General features: G+C 38.6%; 1 protein-coding gene across 28 annotated transcripts in view; it reads left to right on the top strand.

The window, feature by feature from the left end:
• The window catches only part of TRIP12 (thyroid hormone receptor interactor 12), a 138,092-nt gene extending 116,832 nt beyond the window's left edge, over positions 1 to 21,260 (top strand). For all 28 annotated transcript variants that reach the window (XM_074314508.2, XM_074314592.2, XM_074314570.2 and 25 more), the window contains 12 exons: positions 1,264 to 1,415; positions 2,086 to 2,228; positions 3,268 to 3,424; positions 4,745 to 4,843; positions 10,750 to 10,864; positions 11,161 to 11,315; positions 12,236 to 12,400; positions 14,939 to 15,103; positions 16,676 to 16,789; positions 18,488 to 18,582; positions 19,093 to 19,196; positions 19,913 to 21,260. In XM_074314508.2, the coding sequence (XP_074170609.1) occupies positions 1,264 to 1,415; positions 2,086 to 2,228; positions 3,268 to 3,424; positions 4,745 to 4,843; positions 10,750 to 10,864; positions 11,161 to 11,315; positions 12,236 to 12,400; positions 14,939 to 15,103; positions 16,676 to 16,789; positions 18,488 to 18,582; positions 19,093 to 19,196; positions 19,913 to 20,109 (1,661 nt within the window). In that variant the 3' untranslated portion in view covers positions 20,110 to 21,260. The remainder of the gene's footprint in view (positions 1 to 1,263; positions 1,416 to 2,085; positions 2,229 to 3,267; positions 3,425 to 4,744; positions 4,844 to 10,749; positions 10,865 to 11,160; positions 11,316 to 12,235; positions 12,401 to 14,938; positions 15,104 to 16,675; positions 16,790 to 18,487; positions 18,583 to 19,092; positions 19,197 to 19,912) is intronic.
• The last annotated feature ends 4,096 nt before the right edge of the window (positions 21,261 to 25,356 follow it).

Genomic DNA, 25,356 nt, shown 5'->3' with positions numbered 1-25,356 from the left:
GCCATGGTTTATTTGTATCTAGTAGTGTTAATACAATCTTTGAATATAGTTTAGAAAAAAGTGGAATACTACAAACATTTGAGTGATACAATCAAACCCTTGACTTGCATGTCTAAAAATGAAATATTAAGTATCTGCAAAATTAAGTTGGAAAGAAAATGGGGAAAAACTCTTACATTCTTTTCATGAAGAGCTCATGTTTTCATTAAGGCTAAAACAAATTCATTAATAGAACAGATTCACTGAAGAAGAGCCTGGTCATTGGCAGGTTGCCCCTCAATTTTTATTGCTGTTCATTAGAGTAGTAAAATCTAATAATTACAGAAAGAATAAAAAGTTTTTCCAGGTAATATAGTAATGACTACAGAAGGTAGTTGCATCTCCTAGGTGACTTCTTTTTTAGTATTTTTTTCCGGTCAGTTTTGCTGGTTTCCTTCCTCTTGTTTTTACATATATGATGGCCTTCGTGTTAATCTGCATTGTCATTCTTTGGGGACATGCCCTCACACTGATTTCTAAACACTGGTGTCAGTTGATGACATTTTTCCTGGTCCACAGAAATAAGGGCATTGTAGCCATTATTTTCATAAAGCTGAGTTCTTTTCCAAAGGGTCTTTATTTTGAGATGTTATATTATTGGTGTTAAAAATTGCCCTTTTATGCAGTGATAGTGTTGTAATTTTTAATTCCTTTGCTCAGTAAAAGTAAATGGCAACACTTTCAATCTCTCACTTTTTTGTTGTTATTTTAATGCTATTAGTGAAATATAAGAACAAAGGAATCATAAATCCTATTTGGAAACTATCAAAATCTATCTTATCCTAAGCTTTTGAATAAATAACCAAGTCTCTTTTTATCAGATTTACAATTTGGGAATATTGGTCTATTTTATATGGCTGTTGTTTTAAGCTATATCTAAAAAATACAGGAAATTTCTGTAACAGTGAACTTAAATATACGTTTTGTTTTTACTCCTCTTTGGCCATTTTATTGTTTGCTATTGTTTCTGGTATACCAGAAACTAGGCAGTTTTTCTCCTTTACAATATTTATTTGGGTATGAGAGGGAAAGTAATTTTCATAGGCATGCATGATTTATATATGAGATAAAAAAGAAAAAAATGTTCAAGCTGTCAATAACCCTACTAATAAGATACCAAGCATTAAATCATGACAAGTTATGGTTACTGGTGTAAGCATGGTAAGATGACAGACAGTGGCTCCATTGGCTTAGCGTTTTTAACTTTGATCTTTTGCCCTCTAGATGGAGTGTGCCCATCAGTATCAAATCCTTTAGAAGTTTACCTCATACCCACACCACCGGAAAATATAACTTTTGAAGACCCGTCGTTAGATGTGATTCTTCTTTTAAGAGTTTTACATGCCATCAGTCGATACTGGTATTACTTGTATGATGTGAGTAAAATTGCCTGTTTTTGAAGTTTTCCATGATATGTTATTCATTACATAGTTTCTGTCTAGTGATTTATGAATTTTCTGTTGTACTAGAAACAGAAACAGTGATTCAGCTAAATGCAGGGATCCTGGCCCAGTGAAGTACAATGTTCTCATCAGTGGGAACTTCTCCCCCACTCTTTTTTCCTGGCCTGCGGTTTTTGATTCATTCTTTTAGCAGACTTACAAAATATTCTCTAGCTGTAAATTTATTAAATTAAGCTACAACATGAAATTGAACATGATTTTATCGTAGTAAAAATTCTTTAGGTATATTAACCTAAAGTTCATTTATCTAAGGTAAGGTGTACATTAAATAAAAAGCTGGGTGCAAGTTAAATGTGGTCTTTGGTATTACATGACGCAGGGAAAAATGAAGAATAAAACAGCTGCCACATCAGTGGCTGAGCCAGTACCATTGGCATGTGGGGGTTGGGGTGCTTCAGATACGCATTGTAGAAATTGTCATTTGGGTTGGGACACTGCAGTGAGAAGTTATGTATTGCATATTGGAAGCCTGCCAGTGAAACCTAGGCATTCTGCATGCATATTTGGGGTAAAGAAAGAGATAGTGAATATAATCCTACTATTTTACTACATGTAGACTGTTCTTTTTTTTAACATTTTACAGAATGCAATGTGCAAGGAGGTTATTCCAACTAGTGAATTTAATAACAGTAAGTTGACAGCAAAAGCAAATAGGCAGCTTCAAGACCCTTTAGTGATCATGACAGGAAACATCCCAACGTGGCTTACTGAACTAGGAAAAACCTGGTAAGACTGTCACTTTTGTAACGGTGGCCTGTAACAATTATTGTGTTGGTCTTAATACATTTTGCGGCAAAAACCTAGACTTTAGTAGTGAATCTATTTAAATGTTTTCAGTAGTATTATGGTATTTGGTCATAGCTTGCTTCATAGTATAGCTTTAGCATCCACTAGATCTGCTTGAGAGTATGTGTCTGTATATATGAAATGGGAAGGGACACAGGGACGTTCGAGGAAGTGCAGCTCCTCTGCCAGGATACAATTGGACTCCAAAGGTGGAGTTGGTTGAGTGTCTGAGCCCTTTTGGGTCTATACCGACATTCTTAGATGTAGAACTGCACTGATCAATGCAGTAGCCACTAGCCACTCATGGCTGTTTACATCTAAGATAATTTAAATAAAATTAGTAATTGACATTTTTAGTCACACTAGCCACATCCTCACATGGCTACCTGTATGAAAAAGAAACATGTTGAACATTCAGATCATCACAGGAAGTGCTCTTGGTAGCTCTGTGTCAAGAACTACCAAAATCATACATTAGGAGGCAGCACGGCCTGTGTTACTATTGCAGGTTTGTTCTTTGAAAATCAGCTGCCTTTTGCAGCTTTGAGTGACTTTGAAATGCTGAAGCTAAGAGGAAAATCATGACCTAGTAAAGCCATGTGGAATGAGGGTGGCTTAGCAGCCTCATAAAGTGGGGATCATGTTTTAAAATTTAATCGTCACTAGTCATGTTACACTTTCTAAAGGTCTTTGGGTAGATTAAACATGATCTTGGATAGACTTGATTTCAAATGTAGAATTTTAATGGTTGAATTTGATTTCACAGTGAAAGGCTACTTAATGCGTTATTACTCGATCACCTGCAAATTTCATACAAGAATTATGGAGATTCTTCAAAATTAGTTTACCTAGACCATTTTTATTGGTTATTTTTATAAGTATTATTCTGTATCATATCAAAAGTTGTTTCTAATATAGGGTTTTTTTATGATTTCTGATTCTAATTCAGATAATAAATTTATATCGCATCTTTTTACAGCCCATTTTTCTTCCCTTTTGATACCCGGCAAATGCTTTTTTATGTAACTGCATTTGATCGGGACCGAGCAATGCAAAGATTACTTGATACCAACCCAGAAATCAACCAGTCTGATTCTCAAGATAGCAGAGTTGCACCTAGATTGGATAGAAAAAAAGTAAGTTTCTCCCAAAAATATTTAAAGATAAATCAAACTGAGCTTTTCAAAATAATGGGAAAACTAGAAATGTGGTGCATCTAATTATGCCTCTTGGTTTATAGGCCTTAGTCACATTCATCTCTTTGCTTATCTTTATTACATCTGCATTAGTCATATTTTCCTACCAGTCTCTTGGAACTGGGCCATCTGTGATTCTTCTTCATTCTCCAGTTAGAGTTCTTTTTCCCAGTTTCTGAAATCATTTCTACAATTCTTTTAGTTGTCATAACTCTTGTGCCAAGAAAGAATCTTTTCTTCCCAGGCTTCATTTCTAAATTAGGAACTCAAGCTATCGCCTCCCTTTTACAATTGATCCCTTATGCAGTAGGTAGAATTAATCAGATCCAATTCATTCCCTTAGCAAATTACTCCAATTAGACTGAAACAGAATCCTTGATGTATTTCATGTCTCTAGACCAGTTAGCTTAGCCCCTATGCTGCCGACTTCATCTGCCTGTGCTTCTAATCTTGGCTCCACATTCATAGCTGTGAAACACACAGCTCTGAGCCTTTTCAGTCTGAGACCCAGTCCTACACTTCTGACACCACACTGCCTTGTACCCAGGACTTCTGTTCTTTTGTCTCGTTCTTGCTGGGGATTCTTACTCGACTCTGTCTCTGAAAAGCTTTATCTCCAAAAGTCTCATAAGGGCCATTAGAAATGGCATAAAAAAGGAGTAGAAGAATGAAAAGCAAAACAAAAAAGATTATACTTAAAAAAACAAAACAAAAAACACTTCACTCTTCCTATCTTTATTTGTATCATTAGGATTCCATTAACCAATGGTGTTGGTAGAATTTGGAAATCTACCAAAACCTTCCTCATTCCCATGAAGCTCATTAGCAGATGTTTGCAGTCATGCTTGTGGGATTTCTGCATATCAGAGCCAGTAGGTTTCCAGCTCACCTGTCACCTCCACTCTTGTTTCTTCACCATCTAACTATAAATGTACCCAGGGAGATTCCATGAAGCTGCAGCCCTGAATTGCATTGATGTTTGTCAAAGTTACACAGATCCTTTCTTCTCCAACTTGAATTTTCTGAACTTGCCTTGGGCTAAGACAATAATCACACTTCTAGCTTTTCTTCATGTACGCCAGGATGCTGTCGATGTTTGTAGTGATGCAGCTACTACTTAACCTTTTTTGAGGTATGCTTTTTTAAAAGAAATAATTTGTTAACAATCGAATTGATTTTTTTTGCACTTCGAGAAATGCCACCTGTTTATTAAAGTGTCATGTGAGTTTAGCGTCCTCACATTTGTACTTTCTTTTGTAGCGAACTGTGAACAGAGAGGAGCTGCTAAAACAAGCTGAGTCTGTGATGCAGGATCTGGGCAGCTCACGGGCCATGTTAGAAATCCAGTATGAAAATGAGGTGAGCCTATGAGTCTGTTGACAGTTTTAGCATGATTTGTACTCTTGATAAGAATGTCATTAGAATTTTTTCTTCGTCCAATGAAATTCTAAAAGATATTGGAAAATTTATCTAAAAACTTGAGATTTGGTCTGTTTTTCTGTTGAATAATTTGTTTTAAATTCTCCATTTTTTGAGGTTAAATTGTTTGATAAAAGACAGTATTTTTTCCCCTGGCATAAGAACAAATGTTTGTGTAATCTTTAGGTTGATAAAGTAAATGGATGTTTTAAATACAACCTTCAAAATGAACTGCTTTTTCTTAAAAACCAGGTTTTCTGAGATACAGCTTATTCAGAATAAATGCACACTTTGGAGATGTTGACAGATGTACACTGTCTGTAACCACTACCACATCAAGATAAAAAAATCCCATCACCGTAAAACATTCTCTTCAACCACCTTGCAGTGGTTCTTCTTCCACCCCCAGTCCTTAGCAACCACTGATCAGTTTTCTGTCCCTATAGGTTTGTCTTTTTTAGGATATGATAATAAATAGATCATACAGCATGTAACCTTTTGTGTTACTCTTCTCAGTACAATGCTTTTGAGATTCATCCATGTTGTTGCATGTATCAATTTGTTTCCTTTTATTACTAATAGTAATCATCATTATGTGGATATACCATAATATGTTTACCAATTGATGCACGTTGAGTTGTTTCCGGTTTTTGACTCTTAGGCATAATGCTGCTGTGAACATTTATGTACATGTCTCTGTGTAGATGTGTATTTTTTTCTCTTGGGTAACTACTTCAAGGTTGAATTGCTAAGTCATTTAGTTAGTAAATGTTTTAACTTTAAAAGAAAACACCAAACTTTTCCAAAGTAGCTGTCCCATTTTCCTTTCTGCCAGTAATGTAACATGTGAATTTCAGTTGCTTCATGTGCTCACCAAACTAACACTTGGTATTGTCAGTCTTTTTTAGTTATTCTAGTGGATTTATCGTGATATCTTACCATGGTTTTAATTTGCATTTCTCTGATGATTAATGATACTGATTTATCTTTTCATTCTTTATTATTAGTCATTCATATATCTTTGGAGAACCGTCTAAGAATTCTGCCCACTTTTTCATTGGGTTTTTATTTTATCATTGAGTTGTTGAGTTCTTTATATGTTCTGGATACAAATCCTTTTTGAGATAAGTGTTTTGCAGATATTTTCTTCCAAACTGTGGTTTATAGTTTTATTTCTTTATGAAATGTCTTTGATAGAACAGAAGTTTACTTTTGATGAAATCCAGTTTATCATTTTTTTCTTTTTTCTTTTCTGGTTTGTGCTTTCTGGATCCCAAGAAATTTTTCCCTAGTCCATGGTTTCAAATATTTTTTTTCTTGCGTGTTTTTTAGGAGTTTTAGAGTTTTTTTATATTTAGGCTTGTGATCTGCTTTGAGTTATTTTTTTAATCTATGGTAGAAAATAAGGGTTAAGCTTCTTTTTCTCTTTTTCTAAACACAGGCTAATCATTTTTTCCAGCACCATTTGTTTGAAATGACCATACTTTCCCCTGTTGAATTACTGTGGTACTTTTGTTGAAAATCATTTGATTATGAATGTTTGGGTCTGTTTCTGGATTTTCTTTTCTTTTTTATTAATCTATACTCTCTTGATTACTGTGGCTTTATATTTAGTCTTTAAATCAGGTAGCTTGAGTCCTCCAACTTTGTTTTTCTTTTTCAGAATTGTTTTGGTTATTTTCAACCCCTTGTAATTCCGTGTAATTTTAGAATCAGCTTGCCCTGATGCTACAGAATTCTACAGGATATTGATAGGGATTATGTTGAATCTTGCTCAATTTGAGAGAGAATTGACATTTACACTATTAAGTCTTCTAATCCATGAACACAGTGCAGCCTCTCACTTCTTTACGTCTTCTTTAATTCCTGTCAGTATGCTTTACAGCTTAAGTCTAGAGGTCTTTTGTGCACATATTTTCTTAAATTTCTCCCTAAATAGTTAATGTTTTTTGATGGTGTTGAAAACAGTCCTCTTCTTTCATTTTAGTTTCCAATTGATATTATTTTGTAGAAATACAGTTGATGTTTAGATATTAACATTGTTTTTTGTGACTTTGATAAAATTTATCGGTCTCATAACCTTTTTATACACTATTTAGGATTATTGTAGACCCAGGGCTTCGGAAACTTTTCTGTAAAGGGCCAGGTAGTAAATATTTCAGGCGTTGTGGGCCATTAGTCTTCATCACAACTACTTACTTTGCCTTATAGCGTGAATGTGACCATACAGATTATTTATGTATAATAGCCAACAACTCTGCCCCTCGATTTCTTGTCTATAACGTGGCTTACAGTATGACCTCAGGGGTTGTGATTGGGTTTCATATTGTGAAGAATTAAATAGTGCCTGGCTCATGGTAAGTACCATATAGATTTAGCAGTTTAATCTAGCGAATACAGTGTGTAGTTATCCAAATAATTTTAATCATGACTTTGATTTTTCACTCATTGTCTTCTTCTCATTAAGACTTTGAAAGTTAACTTAAAAGTACTGTCATCAAAATTAAAATTTTAAGTAGTTTTGTACTGGGAAGTATACAGCCTGCTAGGGACCCATTGTTATGGCAGAATTGCTGCATTCAAAGGATTACAGTGTTGTGGAGACACAGGACAGAGGCACAAACAGGTGTGGCAAATGGGTATAGGTACCAAGTGAATGAGACTTTCAGACAAGTGGCACTATCCCAATAGTGTGTGGGGAAGGCTGTGAGGAGAGGGAAGCCCTCATGTATGATCTTAATGGACGCGGGGAGAGGTAAGGGATCCAAGGATGAGGCTTGAGCGAAGAATTGGGCTTGCTGCTGAGTGGTAGGAGGGCTGCCTGCTCTGGAAGGGGCGGGAGGGAGGGGAGAAGGCGGAACGGGGAGCTTGACTGCTGGGATAAGAAATTTGGATCTTCTTTTGAAGATCCACCCTGATCATGTCTGTTGCTCAGAGGACACAGTTCTTACATGTTTACACGCCCAAATTTCTTACTCATAAATCTGCAAGATCTTTGGTCTGCTTAGTTTATTTAAACAAGTTTTCTACTTTCTTATTCCAGCATATTTTTCTTTTGCCAGGAATATCTTTTCTCATTCCTCATGACTCTGTTGATGTTGCATCTTACATGATGAGTCTTAACCTATTGACTCTGAAAAAGATTCCAAGAGCCGACATCATTGGGAGGATGGGTTGGGAGGAGTGCTAGCTGTGTGTATGCATAAAGCCTCAGGTTGTAAGTCAGATTCAACCATACAAAGCAGCTGGCGGCCGTTAGGAAGACTCTCTAACAACTAAAGAGGCATCGTAAACAAAATGTCCGATAAAAATGGGCTTCGTGTTGAATAGGGATGGTTGATAAGCCAGGGAAAAACTAAACCAGCCTCTGGGCTTAGAAAGTCACCCAAGCCAAGCCCCAGGGATTGGGGCTACCAATGCCCAGCCTTCAGGGAAGGTGGAAGGTTAGGAGTGTGCACTGGAGCCAGTTACTAGCTGTATCAAGTTGGGTAAGTTACATGTAAACTCGATACCTCAATAAAGGGCATGATAAAGAAAGCTACCTCATATTGTTAGAATGATCAAATGAGTAAAACAGAATGTTGTCACATAGTAAGTATATAAGTTTTGAAAGAAAAAAGACTTTGAAAGTTTTAAATAAGACAAGTGTCAGATTTTTTGTTTTACTCTATTTTTGTTTCTTAGAGTTTTATGCTTTTTCTTCCTTTAAAAACAAATGAAGCAAAGCCAAAGTACCCACCTTTTTAATGAACTGGTTGAGTAGAACGAAGATCCCTGAAAAGATCAGGTTGATCTACAGGGCTGCTGCCTGGGCCCAAGATAGGGGTCAATGAATGGCATGAGCATGTGTGAGTGACCTGGTCCTTCCACCCTCACAGAGACTTGCTGTGATGAAAGTGTTTACAGTGATACTGTGTCATTCAATATTTTAAGTCTTGTTTTACCTTTAGAAAGGATGAAAGAAGTTGACTGATCTGATCTGTCATTGCTACTTAGCCTAGGATAAAGACGCTACAGGAAGAAAGAACTAACTGGCTTTGAAGCACCCTCTGGTGGATACCAGATGTTACTGCAGTTTTATTCTTTTCTCTCTTCGCTTCTCTCCTCCTTCCCCTCTTTCCTCTCCTCCAGTGCCCAGGATTCAGGGAAGAACAAAATATACAAAAAGTCTCCATCGTCATAGAGCTTTTCTTTTAGTTCTGGGAGGCTAATACATACACACTCATGCACATATGTGTGTTAGGCCATAAGATAAACATAAAGTAAAATCAGAAGGTGGATCATGATGGGGAGGGAATAGAGTGGTCTCAGGTGACATTTGAGCAGAGGTGAGTCGTTGCTGTCTGTTGGCAGATTCCTGGCTTGAAGTAAGAGTTGGATGGGAGGGATCAGAGCAGGCGGTGCTGGGACCCTGACTTCTGCTGGACTGAGATGGGAAACCTCGCAGGTGCACGTGCAGAGGAATGAGATGAACTTAGGTTTTGTAAGGCTCCCTTTTGGCGCTGGGAGAGTAGGTGTGAGATGCCGAGAATGCGAGATAAGAGATGATGCTGGTAACTGGTTTAGACTATGTTTTGAAGGTGGGGCTTACAGTGTGTAGTGATGGGTTGGAATGTGGGGGGTGAGAACGAGAAGAGCCATGGACGGCTCCCAGGTTTGGGTTGGAGCAGGGCTGAATGTTGATGCCATTTACTAACAATGGGATAGAGGTGGATCCAGAAAGCGTCACCAAGTCCCAGCACATCACTGTTGGGAAAGTGCGAGTTAAACCTTTGGTGGACTACATCGGATCTTTAAACTAGTGTGGATACTTTTTTTAAGTAACTATAATGGTAAACGAATGCCTATTATTTAATATAGCTTTCATATAGCTTCTTGACAAAACTATGGTTAGATTTAGCCTGTAAACGGTGGTATTACCTTGTCATTAGCTGCATACCTAATGTGTGGTCTGAGCTGGTAGAACCTTGATAGAACACGAAGGAAGAACTAGGCTGTGAACACTACCCCAGGATCATGTTTCTCGTGAAGCAGGGCTTTTCATTCAAGGCTGTACAGTTACCTTTGGACCTTGTTTCAAAATCCCAATGCTCAGGCTGTAAAGCAGACCCACCAAATCAGAATCTTCAGGACATGTCCACCCCCATCATCTGCATATGGGTAAGGTCTCAAGAGATTCCAGTGCTCCATGGGGCTGGAGAAGCACTGACGTCCTCCCTGAGGCTAACGTGGACAGGTGGCTGCTAGTATGTGGTCAGACCTTCCACTGCCTGTGCTTTATCTGACAAACCTCTGCTAAATGGCTGGTGTGTGCCCGTGCACTATAGCGGACACAGAGGTGAAATAAAAGTTACCTTCAGGTGAGAGATGCACACAGATCATGAGATGGTGACAGTGTCATGTGATGACTACTTAAGTAGCGGAAATGTAAGGCCAAAGAAAATGAGCAGAGAAACTGGGCCGATGAGGCGTCTCCTGAGGAGGTGACATTTGAGCTGGTTTCAGGGCAGCAGTTCACCGAACATCAAAACAAGAATGGGAGAGAGATCCATGTGCAGGCAGTGCCATCTGCGTCCCTGAGGGTAAGATACACAGTTAGAATAGTACTTTAATAAGTGTACTGTGAAAATGTTGGGGCCGTGGGAGTAGGAAATAAGGAAGAGTTGTGGTTCTTGTACCAGGTGACCGAGGCTGGATGAATACAATCCGGACAGTTTGGGAAATAATCTCTACTGCGTCCTAATAAACAGTGGCTGTTAGCATCCACATTGCCAAGAGGGTGGCAGGTTTAAAAAAGCAGTGCAAATTCTCAAGTTTGAAATTGTTCTACTTTTGTTCTTCTGTAGGTTGGTACAGGTCTTGGGCCTACACTGGAGTTTTATGCACTTGTATCTCAGGAACTGCAGAGAGCTGACTTGGGTCTCTGGAGAGGTGAAGAAGTAACTCTTAGCAATCCAAAAGGTAATGAATCTGTGAGTCAGTCAGTTTGTGTTCCTCAGATCAGGTAGAGGGCCCTTGCAATTCATTAAATGTTTAACTTCTACCAGGGGACCGTGCTATGCCCTCTGACCTTAGTTTCTTTCAGCCTTTGTTTTCTCCTTAACAAATAAGGGAGACCCTTCCAGCTCTAGAAGACTTCATTCCATGACCTACCTGATTTCGAGAATACTGAATTTCTTAAATGTTCTTAGTGTTACCGGGTTTTGTCTTGTTTTGAGAAAGAGCATCTAAAGTTTGGTGACTTGCTCATTTCACAGGAAACCAAGAAGGGACCAAGTATATTCAAAACCTCCAGGGCCTGTTTGCGCTTCCTTTTGGTAGGACAGCTAAGCCAGCTCATATCGCAAAGGTTAAGATGAAGTTTCGCTTCTTAGGAAAATTAATGGCCAAGGCTATCATGGATTTCCGATTGGTAAGTTTAAGATGGTTGTTCTGTAATTTTTTTGTACCTGTGTTCTATGAAAGTACCGCATCCCTTAATGCTGAATTTTAAAACAGTGCTTCACAGGCGTTAATGTGCATATGAATTACTTGGGGTTTTGTTGCACAAGCCAGTTCTGATTCAGTAGTTCAGGGTGAGGCCCAAGCGCCAGTCTGTGTGGCCTGTTTCTTTAGTAGCAAGAGTTCAGAGTCAGGCGACATGAAGGGTGGTTTTAATTATGTATTTCTAGAGTGTGTGACATGAGATTTTTTTAATTCAGTAGCAAAGCTTGAGTAAACTGCAGTCAATTGCCAGTAATGCTGGAGTTGAAATTACCACAGAAATCAGTATTCACAGAAGTTTGAATATTTCTGGACTTCATTTCCTCTTCTCACATTTTCTGAGCTATTTTGTCAGATGTGGAAGACATTTTCATCTGATGTCAAATTCACAAGCTTACAAGTTCACTGTAACAAGAATGAGCTGTTATTTTAGAAATTCAATTTTTTAAATTTTAATTTTGGTTCTTTTAACTTCTCTTGCTTCCAAATACGCAATAATACAGGACTACAGTGGAATTAAGTTTACTTGGCCCCAAATAGAGTAAGATTCCTCTCAACATCTCTTGATAGTGGGGCCCTATATAGAGAATATATGTCCATCATTGAAAAATTCCTTTATAAGGTCATTGTTTAAATAGGATTCTTAACTATTCCAAAATGTTCACAAATCAGGGCCCCAGATTGAATTTAAATGGTGCAATTTCATATGAGTGAAATAGTTCCTAAATATATTTTTCCCCTTGGGATTACTGACCTTTTAAAATGACCTCTTAAAATGTCAGTTATAGAATGGAGGCAATTCTAGAAGCTGAGAGTGACTGTTAAAATATTTTGCATATTCCCTTGCAGGTGGACCTTCCCCTTGGCTTACCCTTTTATAAATGGATGCTGCGGCAAGAAACTTCACTGACATCGCATGATTTGTTTGACATTGACCCCGTTGTAGCCAGATCAGTGTATCACCTAGAAGACATTGTCAGACAGAAGAAAAGACTTGAACAAGATAAATCCCAGGTAGGTTTATAAGATGAGGAAACGGTTAAGTGGATCAGTTTCTTATTGTAGAAGGATGAGGTCTTTGTTAAGTAGTTTGTATTTGACATAGTTATTTAATATTAAAATATTATTTTAGAAGAGTTTAATTTTTTAAAATTATAACTGAAACATGATTTCACAGTGGGTAAGATGACCTACAATAACAGCAGGTGATGAGTAGTAAACAGCTTGATTAGCAAATAAAATACACTCCTAACTGAACCAAGGGGTCTTGTTTGTTCAATTTTATATGGGTGTTGTGTATCAGGGCATTTACATATATTAACAATAGATTCGAAAGTCATTTGACTCAGTCTGAGATTAATAGTGTCTCTGTATCTGACATTTGGAGAAGACAAAGTTGTATTAAAAAAGTAACAGACTCAAATAGCTTACATTTGGGCAGGTCACATGGACCAATGTTAAATCAGCTTCCGTTTCTTAAATTATGTAAAGTAAGAATAGAGAGTGAGATTCTGTAGCGAGAGAAACTGTCACATCTCTTGATAAGATGAAGAGCATACAGCAGACAGGTGGGGGTTTTAGAATGCCTTTTTGTCATGGAAGAAGATGATTTGTAAGGGAATTAATCTTATCCCCCATATTAATTGGTGATTTTTGGAAAAAAGTTTATTAAGGAAATGGTATTTAAAGGGCCAACTCCATCTTTTCCATACGATAATTGTATTAGGAGTTTGAGAACCAGTTTACAATTAGCAACTTCATAAATGTTAAACTACTACAGTCTTATTCAGGATCATCTTTTAGGTAAATAATGGCCAAAAAAAGTGTGTGTGGGCAGGGCTGAGGGGGGTGAGGAAAGAAAGTAAAATCTTAGTACTGTTCCCAGTGCCTTGCATATGTTAATTCATTTAATCCACAACAAAGCTGGTGAGGCTTAGGTATTTACCTGCTATCCCTGTTACATACTTGAGAAACCAAGGGCAAATGGTTGAGTAACCTGCTGCCCAAGGGCACATACCTACAGTGTGGGGCAGCTGGAATTCCATCCTAGGCTGCTTAGTCCTGAGCTTGTAGTCGTACATGTTCTGCAAGTTCTGTTCTGGATCCTTGTCTCCAATGCAGCATGCTGCCCTGATTCTCTTCTTCTAGTCTAGATTATTCCTGATGCTGTCATTTTAAAAGTATAAAAAGCACAGAAACCAACTTACTGTATTAACCAACTTTCAGCCAGAGCATGAGGAGTGGTGGTATTCCAAAACAGTTCACCCCATCATTTTATAAAGTACACAGATGGAGCAAGTTGTACTGACTGACATTCTGTTAGCTAGTTCAAGGTTTTGAAAGATAGATGGGAAATGGGCTGAAGCTTAGCTTTTGATTTAATAGGTAAGTTTCAGAGAAACAGTGAATTCCTTTTAAACAGTGCAAGGACATACTGTGTATTCTAGATTCCTATCAGTGATACCATTTTGTAATGAAAATCTTTACAAAGAAGATATTTCTTAAGTAGTTATGGGAGAAGAGACTTCCTATTAGCATAGCAGTGATTGCCTTGGTCTGTTACAAGGGGGTGGGGTGGGGTGGGGATAATTTTGATAGCTTTCCAGTGGGAGGACATTCAAATGGACAGCTTTTAAAATTTTCAGTTTTTCATCTTTCTGCTGAAGAATACTTCAAATGTAAAATGAAAAGCCTTCTTTTGGTGCCATAAATGATGTACCTGAAACAAACATAAACGTGGGTTTTTACAGAGAAGGAAAAGTGGACATCATTTTCAACAACTATATTTTTCCTTAATCTTAAATAATGCTGCCACCTCCTCTGTATTTTGAATTACCTGGAATCCTAAGCAGCTTTTAGTTTCTTCAAAAAAAAAAAAGGACTAATTTAATAATTAGCATTTCCTGGCCTTTTCTAGTTTGTTAGACTATGAGTTGACTTTTCTTAGAATTTTATTGTAACCTGTTTTCACCGTAGTGTTACTGTATGATATACGTATTTGTTATTCCAGCCCTGAAATGATTGAATGAAGAATCTGGAGAATATTCTATAGACTTGACTTTTGCAGAGATAAAAAGTTAAATGCTGTTACTACGTAGTGCATTATGTGTATTATTTGTATTTACAGTTTCTAAACTGTTGTATTACTCAGTAATTGCTTTATACATGCATTAGATTCATTAAATTAGCCTAGAATTTATGAAAAGTGTGTCTGACTCTAGAGCACACGCTCTTAATTGACCATTATGCAAAGAACCATGGCCTTTCTGTGAAATCTGGTTTGAGTATGATCAAATTGAACAGCAAACAACTCATTGTGGAGGAACACTCGAGATCTTGTGTCCCATATAAAGGTAGTTAGATTCTGAAGGTCTTAAGATGATTTCCTTTGTGATCTCAGTGACTTGTTCATGTGTAGACTATAACTGAAAGAGAATAAAGAAATAGTCTAAAAGCTAAAGGAGCCTGTAAAATGTGTTAGCATATGTCTTATAAACAAAAACATAATAGAATGAATTATTGTGCTTGACACCCCCCTTCCCTTTCGTTTAGACCAAAGAGAGTCTACGATATGCATTAGAAACCCTGACTATGAATGGCTGTTCAGTTGAAGATCTAGGATTGGATTTTACTCTGCCAGGGTTTCCCAACATCGAACTGAAGAAAGGAGGAAAAGATATACCAGTCACTATCCACAATCTCGAGGAGTATCTGAGAGTATGTAATGCAGCATTCTCTGGGAGGAAGGCCGTCTGGGGTGAGGCAGGGCTGTGCCTGTGGGAACTGCTTGGAGGGAGAGGGAAGGGCCTGTCAGGTAAGCATAGGCCGTGTCCGCCAGCCGCCTACACCAATGGGTTTGACACTTGATCCCTGGGATCACTGCCTGAACTTCACCTTTTCAGGCCTTACCTTCTGTTTGCTCTTGAGAGAACATGTCAGGTAGTTCCCAATACTTGACATATAATCTTGAATTTGCTATCCACAAGCTTGAATATTATCTAATAACATCACATTTCATCACAGTTTAAGAAGAAATCAGTGAAAAAGAGCCATCACTTGTGTTCTCACTAAGTTGCATTTCTGTGTTTCTATCAAGCCGGTTAACTTGACAGCATTCTGTCTCACGCACACACATATGCATGTGTGCGCGCCAGCACCATGTTTATGGGTTTGGTGAGGCTTTTCAAATGATTAATTCACGCTCCTTGACTATATTTGCTAAATTAAGGAAAAACGATTTTATATTGAGTACAAATTACTCAATGTAGAGCTTTATTACTATTTTTTTGAAAAGTTTCTTTTGGTTTATTCCTGACATTGAGTAGAAAGAGCATTGGGTTCAAGATAAAATACCTCCTCCACCTATACCTCACTTTTTCACTGACTTGCTGTGGAATTTTAGATAGAACTGCTGAAAAATTTCAACTCTTGTTTTCTTCATCAGTTTGAGAGAGAAGAGAGGAGGACCTCAGATACTACTCATCCACCCAACATTTCTGTGATTCATGAGTAATCCCTTTAATACCCAGTAGGACTGTTTTCCACTACTACCTATTTCTTCTCCTAACTTTGAGAAGGCTAATCGTTCAGTTTCCTGGGTAAATGATGAGTTAATCTCCAGATTAAGGTTCTCTGAAAATAATTTACAATAATGCTTTGAGTTTTCTGTCAGAAACACTTTTTAAAAATTTTTATCTGAGTATGTCCTCTATTTCTACACCCATTCGGTTAGTCAGAGTCATGATGACGAGATAATGATGGACCAGTAACAGATGCCTCTCTTACCCTTCAGCCTCACGTGACTGCGTTTCCAGTTTGCCGTTTTCTAGGTGGAGACACTGCAGAATGGTTGGGTTCTAAGAACTTAGCAGAATTTAGAGCTAAAAATTTGACCTTAAAAATTAAAAACACCGAAGAGTTGGTAATTAATTGTGTACCTTGAAACATTAATTCTCAATGACATTTTATCCCTTTGGGAAATTCTCATCTGCTTCTCATCTGGCAAAGGAATATATAACTCTATACCATAGGAATTTGATGTAAATGAAAATTTGAAAACACACTAAATATAAATGCACATGGCAGTTTTTACATTTTCTTATTGGCCAGGTCCCAAATTAGACGTTGATCTGATTGATCCTTTACTTAGGTAGTTTTCTGGGAGCTATCTTAAAAACTTAGTAACATGTTTTTGTTCTTGTTTTTTAAGTTAATCATGAAGGATGTTTCACTGTATTTTGCCAAGACTTGAATCTTGTCTCAGTTTATAAAAGACTTTTCTTTTTGCAGCTGGTTATATTCTGGGCACTAAATGAAGGCGTTTCCAGGCAATTTGATTCATTCAGAGATGGATTTGAATCCGTCTTCCCACTCAGTCATCTTCAGTACTTCTACCCAGAAGAAGTGAGTAGCTTATGTCTAAAAGAATGGTCACTTCTAGCCTATACCCATATTACCTTAGTGGGGTGTCTCTGTGCTCGTTAGTCAAAGACTCATTGTTGCAAACAAAAAATGGGCGTTTTGGGAGCAAGGGGTGGATGTTTGGAAAAGATAAGATTATTTCCAGAGCGAGAAAGAATATTAAACATTAAATATAATATAAATGTAATATATTTTATGTTGTATAAATAAGATGAATTATATTAAATATAATAAATATTAAATATTAGGGAGTGAAGGTCATGTGTGATTAAGCGTAGCATCATAGTCAGCTGGACGCCGAGGATGCTGCCCGATGGAGAACAGGACTTTGTTTCTGTCCTCCTGTGGCTGGAGGGAAGAGCCACGGGCCGGCCCAGTAACGAAACTGATTGACTGAGGAGGTTGAACCATTTTGCTTTGGGACTTGATTTCTTGGATTATATGAGACTTTGTTTCAAGATTAAAGTTAGTCCTTGAAGTTTTCAGGAACTGGAATTGGCAAATTCACAGAAGACTTGTGAAAAGGAAAAAAAGTTTACGTGCACAGTGTTTTCTAGCAGTCTGAAGAAACTACATATACTTACTGGTAGTGAGATGTCATAGAAAGAGTCTAGAAGGTGTTAGTTTCCCCCGTTTGGAAACCTTTTTGTTTAATATTTGAATACTAGCTTTAGAATACACATTCATTACTGGCTAAATCTGGAAATCTTTTAATAACTTAGTATTTTAATCTCAATTATTTTTATGTCCCCTTTGATTTGCTGCTTACTGATGTGTGTGGCATACCTGGCATTTTTAGGCACTAAATGTCATCTAGAATTGAAAGCAGCAGTGTTGGTGCTCGAATTGAATCCAGGTCCCCACTAATTAGCCAAATGACTATATCTATCTACCTCATCTCTAAAATTGGGGTAATCTCTGTCTTACTGAGCAGGATACGTAAAGTACCTGGCAGTGAGTGACACATAGAGTAGATATATGCCCTGAATTGGATTTTCTCAAAAGTATATAGTCCTTCTGCAAATGGGCGGTTAACCAGAGGAAAGATAGTTAAATTTGAAACTGATGTTTGATATTTCCAAGGACACAAGAGCATTTTTTGCTTCCTAATATTCATTCTGTAATGGCTCGTTGGTCTTGATACAACCTCAACCATATGGCATAAATGCTCCTCTTTACAGAGAGTGAAAACCTACTCAGTTGTTATGTCTCAGTTCAGCTTTCTTTTCCCACTTCTCTCTCCAGCTCAGTATTCTATCTCTTGGCTTCCCTTATTGTGTGCCCTTTTGTTTCTAAAAGCCAGGATTTATAAAATCTCGCTGGTTAGAGGTAGGTTATCAAGTTAAGGAGTCTAAAGAAATGAAAAGCTCTAGGAAAACTTAAATCAGGGTTTGTCTCACATGTGTTTTGTTTGACATTAAAGGCATCTCTAGAACTCAGTCTCTGCAAATGGGCAGAGTGCCTATTAGTGTGCAACTGAAGAGGAGATTAAATTTATAAATGTGTTAGAAGAGCACATCATATAAAGAGGTCCTAAGCGCAAGTTTTTGATACGAAAATGATAACTCTTATTTGCTGTATGTAGACCTTTATATTGGGTACTACAAAACAGAACATGTATGCACTTTCACTCAGTTATACAGCCATTTAGTAATTGGTTACCCCTCTTTAAATACACAGCTGGACCAGCTCTTGTGTGGCAGTAAGGCAGACACTTGGGACGCAAAGACACTGATGGAATGCTGCAGGCCAGATCACGGTTACACTCACGACAGGTGAGTGCTGGGATCTGCCAGGTTTTCAGTTTGTAGTCGAGAATTTGGTAGTGCATGTAAGTATATATTATAAACAGCAATAAAGGGCGGGGGGCATTTTTAAGTCTGTTAAAGGAGGCTCTCTGATTTTTTGGCCTAGTTTCTCTCAAGACTGATACTTTAGAATCCAAAGGGTTCTTTTTTCAAGTATTTCTGTGAAAATGGGCAGGGGAGGGGAAAGAGGGAGGGAATACAGGGGTGATCCCGTTCCCCGTTTTTGTATATTGTAAAATGGAGGTATCGGTACAATCCCAGACAAGTCTTACTTGTCCCAGCAGTAGTTGTTCCATCTGAATCCTAGCTGTGACAAAAACAAGTGTGATTTCAGAGTACATTGTAACGTGAATTCATATGGAATCACACTTAAATTTAACAATGTCTTGCTAAATCGTGAGAGTCAATGATATGGTATGGTTCAAAAGTGTATTTTAATGTGATGAAATAATCTTGGTGTATTTATTTCTGTTGCAGTCGGGCTGTGAAGTTTTTGTTTGAGATTCTCAGTAGTTTTGATAATGAACAGCAGAGGTTATTTCTGCAGTTTGTGACAGGTAGCCCAAGATTGCCTGTTGGAGGTGGGTACACTGTTAGTGCTTGGCATCTATCCTAACTGTGTGTGTGTGTGTGTGTGTGTGTAGTATAGTGTGTGTGAAACTTCAGTGCCAGTAGCAGGATATTCTTTATTTCATATAATGCCTCTTAGTTATTCCAATCCCATAATGTTTTGAAGTTTTCGATTTGTTTTGTTAAGAGCTCTCACTGGCAGGGAAATTCACAGGAATTGTCTTAAACACATTGAGGTAGGCTTACTAGCACACATGTAATGCTGCTTTTCTAGGGAAAATCCAAATTCTCAGACATTTGCACATTATAAGCTCTTCGCTGAGAAGGCATTCTGAAGTCTGATTTTTCAGAAATGAGTCCTGATATACTCATATTAGCAATGACTTGGTACTCTGTTCTAAAAGTCAAAAGGCATAAGGAACTGTGTGCCTTCCTTCATGTTATACAATGACTTTTTATGGTAAATAAAGCAGATACCAGGTTCCATGCACTAAATGTCTATTGAATGTGTAGATCTAATTGCCAAGGAGGAAAACATACTTTGCGTGTGTGGTAATACTATACAGCAGAACAGTATCATGTTTTCTGATGGTGGCAGCATAGAAAAGGGGACACTTGTGATTCCAGGCTGGCTCTTCTCACGGTTGAGAAAATGTTCTCTGAGCTGGCTGCTGTGCATCCTGTCGACTTACTGAGTTCCTCGGTCTCTTTCTTCCCTCTAAATCAGGCTTCCGGAGTTTGAATCCACCTTTGACAATTGTCCGGAAGACATTTGAGTCAACAGAAAACCCGGATGACTTTCTGCCCTCCGTAATGACTTGTGTGAACTATCTGAAGTTGCCGGACTATTCAAACATTGATATAATGCGGGAAAAACTGTTGATAGCAGCAAGAGAAGGGCAGCAGTCGTTCCATCTTTCCTGATCACACCAAGAAATGCAGTGTCTGCCTGTTACAGCAAAAAAAGAATCATGAGTTCTTTTCTAAATGTATCACCTGAGGCAAGGAAACATGTTACACCTTGTAGGAAAAACGGCTTGCAGATTATAAAAGAGACACTTGGTTGATATTCATTAATGGCCCATGGACTTAAAGTGATCAGGCCCTAAAATGTTGTTGTGATGAGGTTTCTTTAGCAAGTTCTTGTTTAAATTATCATTTATTTGATGAGTGAAGTTTTTAACTTGCTTTGCTGTGTGAAATTTAAAAAAAAGGGATGTTTTTCCAGGCTAAAACAATAAATGTCGCTGTGCAGTTTAATTCTGGGCTGTGTGTATCCATCTAGCTAAGTCTGCAGTTTTGTTTCCTCCAAAGACAACTCTTGTACATAAGTACAGAAATTAAAGCTCACGCGTACTTGACAAATCCAGTTTAGTAGGTTAGCTCTCTGTGCTTTTCACTTCCCTCTAATTTTCTCTCCCCATTCATGTATTGTTTGTGCAGTTCACACAGTTTATTCTTTTTTTTTGTATATGACACAGTTGTTACATTAGCCATGGGCTTTTGTTGTTCCATGTTCTCTCTCAAATTAAGACATAATTTAAAAGTCAGTGAGTTGACATATATTGTCAATATAATTCAGCCTTTGTAACTAGGTAGACTTTTCTTAGAGCTTAGTTTTAACATAGTTGTAGGGTATTACTGGCTTTTCCCAGTGACACACTAGGACTGTTTACATGATGTTCCCAGCAAGAGCAGCCCTGAAGCAGAGACAAGGCAAGGAGGGCGCATTCATTCATTGTCTAGTGTGGGTCGCAACATCTGCAGCCGGGGCTGGCCACGTGGCCAGACCATTTTGAATTGATGCCAAGTTTTAAACAACATTAGCAGTTTTCATTCCCTCTTAGAGCGAGAGCAAAAAAAGTTTTTTTTTCCTCCCATGTTCTTGTTTTCAGTTTTTGTTACAGTCTTTCTTCTACCCTCCCCCTCCGCGCAGCACAGCCTGTCTCCACACAGATGAAAGTACCTGTAAGCAATGCCCCTTTCTGTCCCGTTGTTTCATGTGCTGATTTCTCAAATCTGCAATAATCCATCAGGTTAATGTTTTTACCTGAAAATAAATAATGTTTGCTTCACCTTTTTGTTTATAGTTCTGTGCTGTATGCATAACTTTCAGTTGTGTAGATGTATTTCAATGCAAGTAAATCATTCCGTCTCCATGATTCTGCGTCATGGCTGATTTCACTCCTCAAAGAATTTATAATGGCAACTTGAAGAACATACAATGTGGAGAGAAAATGGGAGGAGACGCCTTTCTTCCTAAGGTTCAAAATTAAGCCTGTTGCGTAAATTGGAGAGAATTTCCATAATTCTTTTGAAAATGAGAGATGAGCTAATTGTTTTTATATTGAACTTTGAGAAATCAATTTCTTTGTTTGACTGTTCCAAAGTCTTATTCAATTGCTGTAGAAGTCTCTTTGTGCCCCATCTCACCACTGGAGAGCAACATAGTGGTTTGTTTTACTTAGATTACTTTGTCATTTCACACGTAAATGGCCTTATGTGCAGCCTCCCCACAGAGGACGCCCTTCGCCATGTGGCAGCGACCCTAGCAAGAGTGACAGGGCTGTAGGGGCTCGGGCTGTGTTTCCCTGGTCTCTGCAGAGGCTGTGACAAGTGAGTTGTGTCTGCAGTTATAACAGCACAGGAGCTGAGCAGTTTCATCAAGTGGAATTAGTGTAAAAGAATGAACTGATTTGTTTTAAACTGTTCTGATACCTTTTTACAAACTAAGCACAAAGATTTTTGCGTGAACGTAGCATTTTGTTCCTCATTTTTTTAAAAACAGGGTTCTATTGTTAAAATTTAGACGTGTATAAACAAAGTAATGTTTCATATTAAAATATCTGTATTTGACATTTTATCCATGTTGGGGCCCTGGCAGATTTGGCCTCATTAACTCAGCGTCTAACGAGCACATTTGATGGTTTTGAATCCAACTCGAGCTTAGGTGTTTCAGAGTCAGTAGTTACCTGTTTAAACGCTTTCCGTCTTTAGCCTACTCCCTTCCTCAGTATGCGGGACCCTTGGTTAGTGAGGGCAGGAAGACTCTTCCCATATTAAAGCAATCTCTCTTAGCAGAGGCCTTAATATTTTATCGTAGGGAAAAAGGATTAACTTCTTTTGCTTTTCTTCCAGTTATGCCTTAAATTTATTTGCTTAGTAATCCTGTCAACAAGCACCGATTTCTAATTATGCTTTACACACATAGACAGTTGGGTAGTGACTTGAAATTTTGTTGTCCTTTAATTTTGCTGAGCTGGAGTCAGTCAGATGTTAGTGGCAGCCAACACCCAGTGTGTGTGTGGTGGTGTCATTTAGACAGTTTACTGATTTGATCTGCTTTGTATATGAGAACATATTTTTAATGATTTCATTTTTAGAAGGAAGGGAGAGGCAGTTATATGTAATCCCCTCCTCCCAACCCTGGCCCCCCTATTCCCCCACCCCCCAAAAAAAAGCGAATTGTAAGCTTTAGGTAATCTTACGGGAACAGACATGGAGAGAGTTCTGAATGCCTTAGCCAAATCCAGCGGAAACCTTTGACACAGCTACTCATAAGGATACAGATTTCTCTCTCTGTGCTCCCGCTCTGGTTCACTGTGTTCATAATGACAGAGACTTGCACCGTAGCGTCTATAAAGAAGATGGTGCCCAAGCCCTCTTGCCTGCATTTGGCTGTCCTCTCGAGTTTAGTACATAACATGGAAAGAAGTAGTGCAGCTGCCAACTGACCGGTCACTTCCTGTACTTGCCGAGGGCATCCTGTAGGCCGAGGGACAAAGCCCCAGCCTCTATATCCAAGAAATTAGATCCAAGTGTTAATTTTCCACAGCAACGGTTATCGCCAGCGAATTAGAGGTTTCTCTTTCTCTGGTTCATGAGGTGTTGAGGCTGTGTTTCCTCTTCCTGTCAGTGCTCTGAACCCAGGAAATGGGAATGTCTGGTATTCCAAGAAAAAAAAATGTGGTTCAGAAAGGAGGCTTGCTGGGGGAAGACATAATTGTGCATTCGGAAACTAGATCCTTCAGGGGTGTTCTGGATGCTGCGGTTAACTCCCCATTAGCGAGAGGCTCAAGCTTTGAATTAATTTCTCTCAGCCTTTGTTTTTTTGACCCATTTTTCCCTACTGTAATGAGAACGTTTGGAAATGTCATGCTCTGTATTTCTAATTTTCTGAAAAATGCTTTTGTATGAGTCTTAGGTTTGACGTTGCAGAAGCTGGCATACACAGGAAAGGATAACCTAGTGACAAATCACTGAAAATGCTTCCTTTGTTACCTCAAAAGAAACTAATTCCAGATAAAATAGAGCATTTATATTTCTAGAAAAACGGAGGATTGGCTCTTTTCCAAGAACTTCAAGTTAATTCTTATGCAAGAAAAAGTTCTTAACTCTAAAGACTTGTCTGCATAAAGGAGACATTCTTTAATAATGGAAGAGGTGGTTTTATTTTTACAAGTCTACTCATATTACCAAACCTATAACCAATTGCTGATCTCCTGTGTAAAGCATTTTTTTCTCTTAACTGAAACAGTGATTTATATGAACTGTTGGAATAATGGAACCTCAAACTACAGATGTGTATGTAAAATTGCATAAATGCACTGACTCCCTTCTCCCTGAATATATTTTTAATAAACAGCATTATCCTACATGGTCAGTTTTTTTAAATTATGCACAACTTGAGGGTTCATCTGAGAAGCGGTATGCTTGTTTGGGTGGCTTTTGGAAAGCTTCCTGTTTTGGTAAGTAACGCAGTAATCTTAACCATGTTTGGAGGCAGGCAGTGCAGAAAGTTAACAGGAGACAAATAGATTCAGAGAGATGACCCTAGCGCATGCTTGTTGATAGAGGTTTATACTTGTTTATAAGATACTCGCACGCGCTGGGGGAGTGGTGCCTTGGGGTTGGGAGGTACGTGACCGTGTGCGGAGGTAAGAGAGCTGGGTGAAGTCACTGTTCTCAGCTGTCATGACTGGCTGCTCCGGAAAAGTCTTATGTCACTGAGACAGATAAAAGAATTGATTTAGCAAAGCAAGGGAAATGGACATTTTTGTAAAGAGTGATGATTGAATTTAGGGTTTTTTAGGTTTTTTATTGGTTGCTATTTTCAAGAGAACAAGTGAATGAAATATATACATACGTATGTACAGATACCACACGTGAATAGTTACCGCGTGCACATGCGCACGCACACATGCTTACAGTTTGCCTGGGTAAAACTGCCTAAGGATAAACCTGATTTTTCACTTGATGAGTCGCTTGGCCTGTGAAATGACTAAGTCACAGATGAAAGGTGCTACACAATTCAGGCCCCTACGGTCAAGTGTGTAACCAGAGTAGTGCTGTCCGGCCAACTCGCGAGTGTGGGGGCTGGATCTGGGCAGCACGGCATGTTTGGCTGGTGCACTTCTGTGAATTGACACTGGTACGTGAATGGCTTTGACAGAAGTTGTTTTCAATGTTAATGACAGTTGTTGGGCCGGTGTTCCAGTGGGAAGCACACACTGCCCCTTCACACGGTCTTGAGACCCCTGCGTTTAGTGGGGGCAGGGATGGGCCCTTACAGTTGTCATAACTCAACATGCTTACTGTAGTGCCTATTCCACTACTTCCTCTTGTCCTCAGTCAGTTCAGTAACCTCAAGGTGGTCTGTCCCCACCCCTCTTCATGGGAAAAGGACAGAAGGGGGCAGTACTGGGCCTGCAATGATGGCATCCCGCCCATGCGACGAGCAACCTGGCGAGCAGGTCCCAGAACCCCAAATGCACATTTGGTTTCCAAGAATTTGCCTTGGGACCTGCGGGAACCTTGTTAGACACCCAAGGTTTTTGTATCTCAAATAGGCTTTTGTGGCTTAAAGGCCCAGGCACACATTGATAACTGCACTCTCCCTGGGAATTCAAATTGCAGGAAAAGAGTTTAATATCCTCTGTGTGACTAAGATACATTCACTGGGGACACTGTATTAAGAACTTCCATCATGAAAAGAACTGCTAAGAAATATGAGGGCAAAAAGTACAAGTTGAGATTACTAAAGGGACAGGTCAGGTCAGTGTTTGCATGGGCTGATTGTTACGTGGGTAGTTCCCATAAAGAAGAGGGTTGTCCCAAGTGATTTTCTGAAATGAAGTGACAGAAGGAAAGCCCAGTGTGCTAGGTAGGTGT

This window comes from Rhinolophus sinicus, chromosome 17 (genome assembly GCF_057876585.1).
Source record: "Rhinolophus sinicus isolate RSI-liver-muscle chromosome 17, RSI-T2T, whole genome shotgun sequence".
Taxonomy (NCBI): domain Eukaryota; kingdom Metazoa; phylum Chordata; class Mammalia; order Chiroptera; family Rhinolophidae; genus Rhinolophus; species Rhinolophus sinicus.
Note: the sequence above shows the minus strand (reverse complement) of the source record. Positions and strands in the feature narration are given on the sequence as shown.